The following is a 14,496-nucleotide window of genomic DNA, read 5'->3' on the forward strand; positions in this document are numbered from 1 at the left end:
AGCTCCGAACTGCTTTAAGGCCAGGACTTAGCAGTGACTTTCCCCCTTTTCTGCTCTCACCTAGGGCATCATAAGCAATTGCACTCTCATCGCCTTTGATATAGATTCTCCTTGCTGATTCTTTTGATTGTGCTTCCCTTTTACAGGAATTTGGAAGGTCCTCTAAGGTCATGAAGAAGTGCTAATCCTGTCTGCTCTCTGTGAGGTTGCAAATGTTATTTCTCCTCCAATCCTCTGTGTACTCATGTTTATTTATAGTATTCCTTTTAATGTGAACATAATTAGATTTTCCTGTTATATCTAGCCTTACTAATCAAGTGGTTCTACATTTATATCCCCACTTGAGATAGGTGTTACCGTTTATATCTGTAGTAAAATAGATTTTATTATATGTCTAGAAATAGAGATAAATTCCTGCTAATGTTTTGAACTGGCACTTCTGCAAATAACATTATAATGTTAGCAGAGATAAATTATATGGGTTGGACTTTGTTAGTGCTACAGTTTTCAAAGCCTAACACAACATAGCCAATATTTAAGTGGGTGAAAATTGTTAGGAATGTGAAGTGTACACAGCTATACATATATCTAACAAAAATAATGCTTTCCAAATAAACGTCTTTACTCAGGTGACATGCTAACTAAACACTATTTCTTGTAGGTTCCTGATTCTCTGATTTCTAAAACATCACAGCAGTTTAGTTGCTGTGAGTTGGAGGTTAGAATCTTTTGTGTTTGTTTACTTTAATTTTTAAACTGCATTGAGATTTGGCTAATGAATATTCATTCATCGTTTTCTCTTATCTTTTCTGGTTTCACTTTTTTATATTATGGTTATATTCAGATAATGTGAATTGTTAATGTGTCATATGTTTCTTTACTGCAAACTGCTGCTAGATAACCTTGGTTTTGTATCTGTCAGTTATCTAAGAAATTGCTGAAGATGACAGTACTCTTATCGGTGTAGATATAAAAGTATCATCTAATGACTACCAAGCAGAGGCTATTATTAAGATATTTTGAGCCTGCTGTGCTCATGGTTGCTTACCATATGAATGTGCTGCTTTGCAGGCTGTTAATAATTGTATCCTTCAAAGTATATATTGTTATGTCGTTCTTGACTATAGTCACTATGAATGGTCTATGAATCACTAGCACATGCAGCTAACTAAGCATGCAAGTTCAGGCACTCCGTAGTTGGGACAGTATATCAGAAGAGGATATATGTAGTCTCTGTTCTGATCTGGATTTTATCAAGCACCATATCCAGTACCTTGCTTCATTTGATGATCCTCAAATGTAATACTGATTAAAATGATCTTTCATGTGATTTAGTATGGTTGATTATAGCTATTCTTGAATGCTACGTTAGATCACTATATATCTTTGCTCTTGAAGTTTCTGTCACTGTACTTCGATGCTGTCAAGATTTATCCGAGTAGCAGTTATCTCCACAGAACCGTGTAACATCGATTGTGTCTAATCAACTAATAAGTTAATTTTTCATCTCTTTTTTGTCCTCTTGGAATGAACACACTTTTGCTACGTTGCATTGCAGACACAATTTTTGCCGATAGTTTTAAAGAAAAACCTGTTTTTCTTTCTGATTCTCTTTGTTATAGATTCATCCTGTGATTATGGAGGCTGCCAAGCGATCGAGTCGTAGGCGAAGTCAAGAATTGCATCCAAATAGAGTTCTTATGTCCTATGATGGTAATACAGATCTATCCTACTCATTTGTGTTCCTTTCTGCTTTCTGTATTTTCTGTGCTACTCTTATTAAGTGGATATGAAATTAACCCCCTTCTGCATCCATTGATGAAGCCCTTCAGAAGATATCTGATGGAAAAAGAGAAATTGTGCTATCATGCTTTTGAATTTTTTTTCAAGTAGCTTTCATGTTGCCTATATATCAATATGAAATTAATTTGACTTTGTTTGGTTTATATTCAGGAGACCATTTTTGTCCTCTTCTATCTTGAAAAGTAATAAAACTTCCTTTATCAAAAACAACCTAGAATTGAGTATTGCAGAATTGTGGTGGGTTTATATGTTTTATGATTACTGTAATATCCTGCGGAATTTTTATGTTCCATAGGATGTTGTAATTCTTTTTATTTAAACATCAAGGCACTGAAGACACCGTTGTCTTCTTCAGGGTCTGGCGCCTTTGGAAGGAAATGAGCAAGTGTTCTATATCGACCGCTTGTTGCCAACCGACCTCCCGACAAGCGTTCCGAAGGAGAGGTAAATTTGGTGATGCAAATTGTTTGTCAGTTCTAAGAAGAGGAGGGTATCAATCAATTTTGGTTTGATGTATTCTAAGATACTGTAGTTTGGCACCTTTATGGTGATGGAGTTTGAATTTGACATCTTTGTGATAATAAAGTTGGGAATTACTTTTAGTCATAGTTGCATTGACACAGATGCCTTTCCTTTGCCTTGGTCCCTCTGTCGTCATATATTGGCGTCTGCAGCCTTCTCTTCCTTGTGGCATTGTTAGTCCACTTCACTCCGTATCTACAAATTGACAGCCTCTCGCAATCTACGTTCTCCCTCTTCCATTCAGGGGCGGATCCAGAATTTGGGATGTGGGTATTTAAAATTTTAAAAGGTGTTTTTTTGACGGCCTAAATTTCAGGACGGCTGGAGGAGCGGCAGCCCCAGACCCGCGCCTGTGCCTTAACGCTTGCCGGTTGGACCGCCGCTGGCTGCAGCGCTGGCCTGGCCGTGCCCCGCAGTCCGCCGAGCCGCCGCCTGCGGGACTGCGGCTGCGGGGCAGTGGGGGTGTGGGAGCGCACCACCGGCCGCTGGAATGGGGTCTCGGGAAGCTAGGGTTGCGGCTGGCTGGCTGTGGATTAGGGATTCATTGGTTAGTTGCTGAGTTGAGCCTGGCTCCGAATAGGCTCGTGGATAGAAATAACAGTTTAATTGGTTACCTATATTTGTTAGTCGTGCTATGGATAGAAATTGTTTGGTTGCCCGCCGAGAATATGGTGCATAAGATAAAATATTATAAACAAGTGCCATTATTATATTTATTTTATTTAAGTATGTTTTAATAGTTCTTAGTTTACATCAATAAATCTTAATCACTTTAGTAAAATACTAATACCATTTAATATAAGCTAGTCTTCTTCTTAATACCATCATCAGTTGATAGCCCCTCGCATCCAGCGAGCCAGGCTCGCTGGTGCCTTTTGCATGTGCCGGGCTAGGCTCTGGACGGTCTGCAAGCAACCAAACAGCCGCAGGCTGCATGCTACGGGCCTGGCTAATAAGTCAGGTATAGCCAACCAATCACCCCACTAGGGAATCGGGGGAGCATGGAGCGGGCGGGGCAGGCGTCCGGGGCTCAGGGGTGGGAGCGTGGGGCGCAAGGGCTCGGCCGTCGGTCAGGCCGGCTGCCTTGGCCGCTAATGTGCCTCTGGGCCGTCGGGTGGAGAGAGGTGGGATGTGGGCTGCTAGGTTCTTTTCGGCCCCAAGGCGATTGGCTAATACCTTCAAATACAAACAGGTCCACCCCTGCTTCCATTCGCAATCTCATCAACACCAAACTAAATTCGTTAGCCATAGCCAATCGCCATGCCGCCTCTAGCTCTCCATGATCTATCTCATCGGCTCTAGTAACTACAGCCGCACCTTTCTAAATTTAAGTCGTTTTAATTTTGTTTTTAGTCAAATTTGTCTTGTTTTAACTAAATTTATAGAAAAATATATTAACATCCACAACATCAAATAAATACACTATCAAGATATAGAAAAGTTGACTTAGGATAAATCTAAAATAACTTACAATTTCAAACTGGGATAGTAGTAACGAGTCCGTTACTAATAAAGCAATTACGTACTCCCCCACTTCAGATATGTGCCAACCAACAAACGTACGTACAAGCACCTCAAGCCCCCGCATACACCAATGCCGGCAGCTTGGGCTCGACGATGGCCTCGAGCGGGACCTTGCGTGGAAGTGAGAGCTTGTAGCTCTCCTCCATGCACAAGTCCTCCTTGGTCATCCCATCCGGGAGCCTCCACGCGAAGCTGTGTGCAGCAGGTTGGCGAGGCTCAACGTGATCACCTTGAGGCCGAGGCTAAATGCTGGGCACATCCGCCGGCCGGACCCAAACGGCAGCATCTTGAACTTCAAGTCCGTCTCCTCCGCGGCGATCTCGCTCCCGGCAAACCGCTCCGGCCTGAACTCCTCGGCCGCGTCCCACAGGGCAGGGTCACGGCCGATGGCCCAAGCGTTCACGAGCACGGTTGTGCCGGCGGGGATGTCGTAGCCGTCCGCCGACGCGTCTTCGCGGGCCAGGCGCGGCACCAGCATCGGCGCACCCGGGTGCACGCGCAGGGTCTCCTTGATGATGCAGTCGATGTACGGGAGGTTGGGGAGGTCACTCTCCCTGACCAGGCGGTCATCGCTGACAACACGGTCCAGCTCCATGGTTGCCTTGGCTAAGAGCTCGGGGTTCTTGAGGAGCTCCGAGACAGCCCACTCGACGGTCATCCAGGACGTGTCCGTGCCTCCGATGAGCAGGTCCTGCGCCCCAAAAGAGAGATGCATTTCTCATAATATGGTACTGAATCTGCTAACTAAATACTGGTAGTACTCGTATACTGGTATAACTGATCTTCTGATAATAATCTGATTCTAGGTTTCTAGCCGTAGTACTGGTCTTGAATGCAAGGTAGTATACTATAGTGTTAATAAATACTAAAATGAACGCCGCTCGTTGTGCTCGTCGAGGACGTGCTCTAGAAACCGATCGAACTGTCTGCTCATCTTCTTCATCCTCCGAACGTACCCCTGCAGATCCAGCCAATCCAGCCACGGCACATAGTCACCAATATTGAACGCGCTATTGAGCACGGAGAACTCATCGACAAGCTCCCTGAACTCGGCGGCCGTCGCCGCCGCTGGCGCGCCCCCCTCCGCGGCGTCCTCCGCCGTCTCCACGTACTTCTTGCCCAAAACCATGCGCGAGATCACGCCGAGAACCGCCATTTGCAGGTGGTCCCTGAGCCGCACCGTGCGGCCGCCGGACGCCCCCGCGCAGGTCTCGCAGCAGCGCGCGCACTTCCTCGTCGCGGATGTACTCGAGCGACCCGACCCGCTTGGCGCTGAAGAGCTCGGCGGTGCAGATCTTGCGAGCCTGGCGGAGGTACGCGCCGTAGGGAGCCCACAGGATGTCGGAGTAGTCGTACGTGGCGTACTTGCCGACGGCGAACCTCGGAGGGTCGCAGAACGCCGCGTCGTGGGTCTTGAGGAAGAACTTGGATATCTCCAGGGACGAGCCGACGACGACGGGCATGGACCCGAACCAGAGCTGCATGAGCGGGCCGTAGAGCCTGGAGAGCTCGCGGGTGGAGCGGTGCGGCAGCTCGCCCAGCAGGTTGAGGTTGCCGATGATTGGCCATGGCTTGGGGCCCGGTGGGAGGTTGTAGGTGCGGCGGCGGCCGCGGGAAGGGATGGCTTTGAGGACGAGGGCGGTGGCAAGCACGACGGCGAAGAGCGCAGCCCATGGTGATAGCTCCATTATTGAGGATGTGTACACTTGCTTACAGCGGGGCGCCAACGCGGGATGGTGGGGTTGGGGTGTGGGTGTGTGCGCGCGGGCGGGCGTGGCGAGAGATCGCCATCTTCACAGTCTGATAAACGGATCCCTATCTGTAGAATAGCAGCGGCTTTGCATGTTAGCTATCTGTCATCTACCTAGTTGTACGGTGGAAAGGGCTTGTAATCTGACTTTTCTTCATAGAGTAACGACATGCTATCCCTAGAATAGCAACGGCTTCATACATTAGCTAGACAGCTCGTTATAATCTTTTTTTCCTCTTTTTTCAAACTCATTTTGTTTTATTTCGAGTAATATAAAACACACCGTCGGTCCTCAAACTTGGCTCGTAGTCCCATCTAGATTCCTAAACTTCCAAATGTATATTCAAATCTTCAAACTTGATAATAATATCACGTGGATCAAATCACCATTTTTAAGTTAAATAAAAATATTTCTACTAATGTGGAGCTTACAGGTGGGCCTAAATTTTATTTTTCATTTTGGAATGTGCTCAACTCTTATATTTTTAAATTTTTGTTTCAAAATTTTGTACTTGAATATTTTTTCCAATTTTTCCTCCAAAATTTGTCCATCTCTTTCCTGACCTTTTTACAAACTTTATCATATGAGTTTCGCTTACGTATAGTTTTTTTATACATATATTTTGTATTTGAATATATTTGTACAAGTAAAATTTGTTATGAGGTTTTTTGCACGTATACGTTTTGTACATAATTTTATATTTAATAAATTATATAACTTTCAATTTAGCTTAAACAATTGTAATTTGAACCTCACGTGATACGATTAGCAAGTTTAAGAATCCGAATATGTATTTTAAGAGTTTGGGAATCCGGATGACATGATAAGCCAAGTTCAACGACCACTTATACATTTTACTCTTTCATTAATATATAACCAGTAGGAGATCACAGCCCTTCTATTTTATTAAAACAAAAAGATCTCTTTTTTTAAAAAAGAAAAGATATTTCAACTAAGTCTTTCCAAGGTGCTCATAGAGTTACTGAATAATATGTTCGTAAAAGGTTACATGAATAAATTATAACCGAAGAAAAATTACCAAGAAATAAAGTTGTGGGCGGCCCATCCACTACTTCATCCTATGTTCAATCCTACAACTACATCAAAATTTTGTTTTTTTGAATTAATTTCCAGCTAATATGTATGGTATATATATCTTGAAACAAAAACTCTCACTGAGTGTACTTGCAAGAAAAAAAACCTTGATTGCGAAGCGGGACAATAATGAGGGCGAGACTATAGGGTTGAGTTACAACATTATATAAAGCACACTAGAAACCTTTTATGTAGGTAAATGGCTTCATAATTTCATATAGACACCACCAAGACCAGTAACAACCACGTAGTTGTATACATACACCGAATGCCAAATGCACGTACTGATCGATGGACATTAATCACACATATATAAATGGCTCTGCAGCCTAGGCTCGACGACAGCCTCAAGTGGGTTCTTGCGTGGCACCGCGAGCAGAAAGATCTCCTCCATGCTCAGCTCCTCCACCGCCATGCCATCCGGGAGCCTCCACACGAAGCCATGCAGCAGGTTGGCGATGCTCAGCAGGGTCACCTTCAGCCCCAGGCTTAACCCAGGGCACATCCGCCGGCCGGAGCCGAAGGGCAGCAGCTCGAAGTCCTGCCCCTTCACGTCGATCTTGCTCCCGATGAATCGCTCCGGACGGAACTCCTCCGGCGCGTCCCACAGCGTCGGGTCACGGCCGATCGACCACACGTTGATGAAGGCGACCGTGCCGGCGGGGATGTCGTAGCCGTCCACGCGGGCATCCTCACGAGCTAGGTGGGGCACCAGCATCGGCGCAACAGGGTGCAAGCGAAAGGTTTCCTTGAGGATGGCCTCAATGTAGGGAAGGGCTGGCAGGTCCCTCTCCGTGACCAGGCGTTCGCGCCCAACCACACGGTCGAGCTCCTCGGTGGCCTTGCCTAGTAACTTGGGGTTCTTGATGAGCTCCGAGATCGCCCACTCGATGGTCACAGCGGAAGTATCTGATCCTCCGAGGAGTGCATCCTGCGTGATACAATGTTGCACTGCTGAGTTCTGACAATTAAACGGGCATTTTATCATGTGTAATCTTTTTTATCTATTCCAGTTGATGTCTGTGTGTTTGTGAGCATCTATGTATGTATTGTGTTTCGTTAAAAAAAAAGTTGACGTCTAATATTTTTCTCTCTCCCGAAAACACAGGGTTGCGTATGAACACTATGAGATCGTAACACCCTGGTAATTTCATCCGTTGATTAAGAAACTAATACCAATGTGAGATGGAAATTGGGGCACAACACCTGTATGATAGCCTTCACATTGTCCCTGCTGAGCTGAACCTCAAGGTTAGGGTCATCCGCCAGCTGCAGCAGCACGTCCACCAGGTCTCTTGCCACGAAATCCTCTCCCTCGAGGCGCCGCCGCCGGTTGTGCTCGTCCAGAACATGGTCCAGAAACCGATGGAACTTCCTGTTCATCCTCTTCATCCTCCTGACGTACCCCTGCAGGTCCAGCCAATCCAGCCATGGTATGAAATCGCCAATGTTAAACACACCGTGAAGCACGAAGAACTCATCCACCATCTCCCGGAACTCGGCCGGCGTCAGCACCGGCGGCGAGCCCCCCTCGGCGGCCGCCTCCTCTTGGATGTACTTCTTGCCGAGAACCATGCGCGAGATCACGCCGAGCGTCATCATCTGCAGGTAGCCCCTGAGCCGCACGACGTGCCCGGACGCCTCGCGCAGGCCACGAAGCATCCCACGCACCTCCTCGCCGCGGATGTGCTCAAAGGACTCGAGCCGCTTGGCGCTGAGGAGCTCGGCGGCGCAGATCCTGCGCACCTCGCGTAGGTACGGTCCGTACTGGGTCCACATGATGTCGGAGGAGTCGTAAGCGCCGTACTTGGCGATCGCGAACCTCGGGCGGTCTGCGAAGGTGGCGTCCTTTGTCTTGAGGAAGAACCTGGCCATCTCGACAGACGAGCCGATAACAACGGGCAAGGACCCGAGCTGGAGATGCACGAGTGGCCCGTAGCGCTTGGAGAGCTTGTGGATGGAGCGGTGCGGCAGCACACCTACGAGTCCAGGATTCAGGTTATATATATTTTGGATGATTATGTTGATTTAAAAGGTTGATAAAATAAATTAGAATAGCATTTTGTGTAAATAATTTGGGAGGAGAAATGAACTATAGTGACATACCACTATAATTAATTAGTTGATAAAAATACTATTGGGTACCTATTTATATCTTTACCTAGGAGGTTGAGGTTTCCAATGATTGGCCATGGCTTGGGACCTGGCGGGAGATTGTAGGTGCGGCGGTGCCCTCGGGAAATTATGACGTTGAGGAAGACTGCGGTGACAAGCACGATGAACGCAGCCCATGTTGGAAGCGCCATTGCTTGGAAGTTTAAGTGGGTACCTAAATGATGTCTGGTTCTTCGGTTGACTCTAGAGTGAATTGAAGGGTTTGAGCTTAAAGGGTAGGGGATCTTGTAGTGACAAGTGTTGTATAAATACTATGTTTCGCGAGTAGTAGTGACAGCACGCCTACCAGGTCCTCCTTAATATTGTGGGTACCTCTCTAGCTAAGCAGTGGTTTCAGCAAGTTTCTTTCGGCTAATCAGGGTATGCATTCCCCTCTCGTTTAAGACGAAGCAAGGTGGTCAATCAGCTCTTTTTCTTTCGTGAAAAATGTCTCCCTCTCGCAGGCAATTACTTGCGCGTTGTAATCTCGTCGTAATGCAGACATCATTGGCTAGACATTTTGCAGTGTCTTAGCTTGAGTCAAAGTTACTTGATACGTAACTCCTCCACTGCCCTTTCACGCCGTGCGCGTGGATCCATGCGTCGCTTCTTTTCAGTCGTAGTCAAGTCGGCATCCATCTGATTCCACGTGTCAGTTGTCTTAATCAGTGTTATAGAGTAGAAATGCAGTAGGTTATGATGACATTTATTTCTAGCAAAATGTGAATGCAAAAGAAGTGGTTGCTTGATTAGAAAAAAAACTCAAGTTTACTTTTCCCGCCACCAATGTCCACCATTGAGAATACATAACTTTTGTCTCAAGGCCCAAACTTGAGTTCCATTCGACGTTATTCCCGCCATACATCCGTAGATTTTCCATGTAGTTGGTAACAATAGTCATTAGATCTATTTTCCTTCGAAATTACCCATCTGTGCTATAAGAATAAACATAAAGTAATCTCTAAATCTCTATCTAAAGTACCCACACTTGTTATTATATTATTAGAGTAACAAATTATAAACACCTAAATTTGCATCTACATTATTCATAGTTGACATTATTAAAAGAATAAAATATATCCTCAATTTACATATAAATTACTCACTTTGTCATTATAAAATAAATACATTAAAGTCATGTCTAAATCCTCATCTGAATTACTGACATATACTATTATGAAAAATAGCACCCAAACATACCTATATAAATGCTTCTAAATCACCATTTCTGCTATTATTAATATATGAAAAAACAGACATATCATGCATTCCGGGTATACACATGCACTCATCCATGATCATATTACTTTCTATTGTTTAAAAACGATGAAAATATATAGAGTAAACGACAACTAGATAAAGATTATAATGTATTTTATATATTTATTGTGTCAAAACATGTACAAACATAGATAAAAATAAATGAATAAACAAAAGTAAGTAAATATAAGCAAATTTGATTAGTTGTGGGACCAAACATTTAATACATGCCTCTTAAAATTGCTGACCCTTACAGGAGCACGGATTGAACCACTATTAAATTCTAAAATTGGTTTTATGATAAGTTGAAACTAAGTAGAACAAGATTACGAATACTAGTATTGTCACAATGATCATCGAAGTCACTACCTAAGCGGCTAAGCCTACTAGGGTGGCCGATGCTGGTAGGTACGGTGTGCCTACTTTGTAGAATATGACTAGGTCTTCTCCGGCAGTGGAATATACTCCCTTCGTTTCAAAATATAGACTGTTTTAACATTCTAGGTTCATATATTTTTTGTTATGCACAAGGTGTGGCTTTGTTACTCCCTCCTTATTTGACTTTTCTACGAATTTTGTGTTCTTTTACTCCATGCACGGGCCATGCTGTGACTGCGCGCGTGAGGTATTGATTGTTCGGATTCCGATTGGGATTCCGATTGATTTGTTCGGATTCCGACTAGAATTCCAATTGATTTGTCCGCGTTCCGATTAGGATTTCGATTGACAGCTCAATGATTCATTGCTTACTTCAGAAATAGATTATATAATCTAGCTTATTGATGATAAATTATATAATCCAGATTATTATGAGGGGAGGGAAATAAGTTCCGAGTTGTTTGGTAACCTGGATTATTAGAGGTATATATTATTGTTTTTAATAATTATTATCTACCCTTGCTTCATGCTGCTAGTTCGTTGCCGCCGCTGCTGTGCATGTGCTCGCTGCTGTCGCCGGCCAAGCCACTTGCTTCTTGCGCCGTCCATGCAGACCATTTGTGCACGCCTTGCTAACTGCGAACCGTAGCCATCCTGGGCCTCTGCGGCACCACCGGACCAGCTCGCCATGCCAGCGCCGGACCACTCGCCGTACCCATGCCAAGCAGCACGCCCCTCCCAGCGTGGGCGTTGTGCCGGCCAAGGGACGCCGCACCTGCACCGGGCAACCGCCGCATCACGCCCTTCCAGACATGCCCACGCCTCTCCGTTTCGCACCGCCGGGGGTGCCGCCCGCCGTGCTCACGTCGAAGGGGATGGAGTCCGCCGCAGTCTGGATGCTTCGCTAGATGACGACCGTAGCGTCCGGAGCTCTGAATTTCGCGCCGGCAGCCCATGGCTGGACGGAGAATTGTTCATCGGCAACATCGTGGGCATCCGTTCTTGGCCGGGGCCGGAGCACCACCGGATCCACTAAATTTGAGGCCCTTGGGTACTAGGGTTTGGAGGAGTTTGGGGGAAAATGAGGAGGAGAACGAGAAGGTCGTGGACAGCAGGAGAACGACGAAGGAACAGAAAAGAAACGGTTCGATGATTGTACGCGCTAATAGCGTGGGTATCTACTTTCTTTAATACTAAAATTTGGGCTTCTTTTTAGTTAAAAATAAATCTATTCAAATGATTTTTATTTTGCATTTAAATGTTGTACTATTTTGTTCAAATAGTCTACACTAAGTTACTATTGTTCTTATCATCATATTTCATGATGTGAAATATGAATTTATGATAAAATAGAATAATATTTTATGCAGAAATATAGTTTTGTGTTTACTGAGAGTAATAATTTTTTATCTTCTAATGTGAGCTTCTGTCACAAAATTTTAGTTATGTATTCTTAGGTATTAAGAATAAGATGCAGGTGAGTTAGTGGTTTTTATGTAGTTTATTGAGAGAGGGTGGCAAATGGAGCACATTCCTACTTAGCCAAACTATTCGATAGGGGTGCAAATTGATGATTCTTAGGTGCACCTCTGATCCTTTTTAGTTCAAATATTTATACTACTTCTTTAAAATAGGATCTTATTTTGAAAAATTAGTATAAAAATTTAAACTACATAGGGTTGGAGGTGCATCTAAGGATCACTAATTTACACCCCTACTATTTGATTTGTCCCTTTAATCTTGTATTTGTGAATCAACAAGCGGAGCCTTTTGTGAATCAGCCAACGGACGCACTTGTTTCCGAGACCAACCTGCCTTCTAGCGATGGTGGAGTTGCGTCTTCACTTTTTTTTGCATAGGCGGTGTGGTGTATGAGAGGTTGACCTTGCTCAATTTTCTCCACCCTTCCACTTCGCAAACCCTATTGTCAAATCCGGGATCACGAGACTGTGTACATAACATAGTTTAAGAGATTAAATCCGTCTTATCTTTTATTTACCTCGTTTATCTCTTATTTATCCCGTTTAAATAGAAGATAAAGCTAACCGATACAGAAGGAATCTACCTGAGATATGTTCTGGTACGATTCCTTGGCTGGTATTGGTTAGGATTCTTGTAACCCTGACCTCCCGGATATATAAGGGAGGACAGGAACCCTCTCAAAAGGAGGATCTCCAGATCATCTTACACCAAAGGCAATACAAACCACCATACAGGACGTAGGGTATTACGCACCTCGCGGCCCGAACTTGTCTAAGTTTTATGTTCCTTGCACCTTCGAGTTCCTGATCTCGGCGTCTCCTCACCTAAACTTACCACCTTAGGTATACCCCTCGGTGGGCAGTTGGTAAAACATTGACAGCTGGCGCGCCAGGTAGGGGTACTCGTTAACGATCCACCGGAGAACTCGATGGCAGTAATCATCAATCGGGTGAGTCACTCCAAATATTATTACTAGATCAATCTAGTTTTTTGTGCGGCGAATCAAATTTTTTTTCTTCTCTGTTCCTAATCCGCACAGTATGGATCAATTAACTTACTAGGCATCGGCTCACCACTCATGCCTGTTGACAATTCAACTTGCTGCTACACGCACGCGAGGGCTACCATGAAGCTTCACGAATCAAAATTCTTCGCTCAAAAGTACACAAAAAATGTATGTGAGCACTACTACACCAACGCCCGGCCGCATCGACCCGCCTACGACTACTTCAACTACTCGTCTCGACTAGAAACTAGTCGAGGGCGAGCCTCACAGCAATGACTACATCAATTACGCGTCTCAACTTGAAAACTAGTCGGAATCGATTCCGACTAGTCGAACTTCATCAACAAACCGTTGCAGCTCCATCAACGAGCTCCACGGCTTCATCGACATTCGTCCACCAATCAAGCTAAGTGACTTATACCTTTTCCGACTTGTTCTTCATAGGATCGGCTACCTTTTTGGGTACGCCTCTCGACGGGCATGAAACTTTCGGGGGCTACTCCATGATCGACTACTCATCCGTGTACGACTCTCGATGGGCATGAAACCCTCCAGAGCTACACTTCACCGACTACTTATCCGTGTACGAATCTCGACGGGCATGAAACCCTCCAGAGCTACACTTCGCCGACTACTTATCCGTGTACGACTCTCGATGGGCATGAAACCCTCCAGAGCTACACTTCGCCGAGTACCTTGTGCACTGCGCATCCTCTTTGTTGCATGACGACTACTTTCTGCGCGTGTCTCCTCTTAACGGTCGCTAATCTACTCGGGTAGCATATGCCTTAATCCGTGAAACCTCGGCTCTTTTGTCACGCCTAACGTCTCTACGCATACATGAGACAAGGATCTCATACACGCTATGAGCAACAGCTAAAACAGGACCAGGTGCTTAAACGTAACAGGTGGACTGCTTGGGAGATTTAAATGGCCTAAAAAAGAGATCGACACAACAATTTTTACACAGAATAAATTTTGGTGTCTTCACAATATTACTGAGTACTACTCGGTATCTTCGCATTATGCTACATAATGTATGCATTATCTTTTTTCAGATCAAGCTTTGGCAACAACCCTCCAGGCAGCACAGCGTGTCATCACAGTTCCGCTAGTTCCGAGGCTCGGGGGCTAGGCGATGCACACTACTCGATATAGTTCCTTCGGCTCTCCTGGCTCGTAAGCTCGGGGGCTGGACGCCGTAAAACTACTCGAAGACGACTCATATGAAGACTGAGAGTATAGAAGAAACCCTAAGTCACCGCGCGGTTAAATAAATCAGCGGGAGGCTCAATTTCATTATGTAGAAGGCGAAGAATTTTTCTCGGGATTTCAGAGTAACACTGCATGCCACGACTTTTGGATCCTTATTTCCAAACCTGAGAGATTTAGATTCAAGGTTCGGGGGCTGCGGGGTACGTGGCATCGACTACTTATTTTTTAAATTTATTTGAAAAGTAAGAAAGATTCAAGACTAATTTGACCCTCAGCCTGATTCTTCGATTCAACCTAAGGTTCGGG

General features: G+C 44.9%; 1 protein-coding gene and 1 pseudogene across 1 annotated transcript; both read right to left on the reverse strand.

Moving 5' to 3' along the window:
- Positions 1–3,776: 3,776 nt before the first annotated feature.
- LOC112882685 lies at positions 3,777–5,601 on the reverse strand (annotated as a pseudogene).
- A 1,184-nt stretch (positions 5,602–6,785) lies between these two features.
- Positions 6,786–9,095, reverse strand: LOC112882684 (flavonoid 3'-monooxygenase-like). The gene is made up of 3 exons (XM_025947799.1): positions 8,857–9,095; positions 7,902–8,674; positions 6,786–7,626 (listed from the first exon to the last, which is right to left on the reverse strand). Exons 1-3 carry the CDS (start codon positions 8,999–9,001, stop codon positions 6,994–6,996), a joined length of 1,551 nt encoding a protein of 516 aa, XP_025803584.1. The 5' UTR covers positions 9,002–9,095; the 3' UTR covers positions 6,786–6,993.
- Positions 9,096–14,496: the final 5,401 nt, after the last annotated feature.

The sequence above is a fragment of the Panicum hallii genome, chromosome 2 (genome assembly GCF_002211085.1).
Source record: "Panicum hallii strain FIL2 chromosome 2, PHallii_v3.1, whole genome shotgun sequence".
Classification (NCBI taxonomy): Eukaryota; Viridiplantae; Streptophyta; class Magnoliopsida; order Poales; family Poaceae; genus Panicum; species Panicum hallii.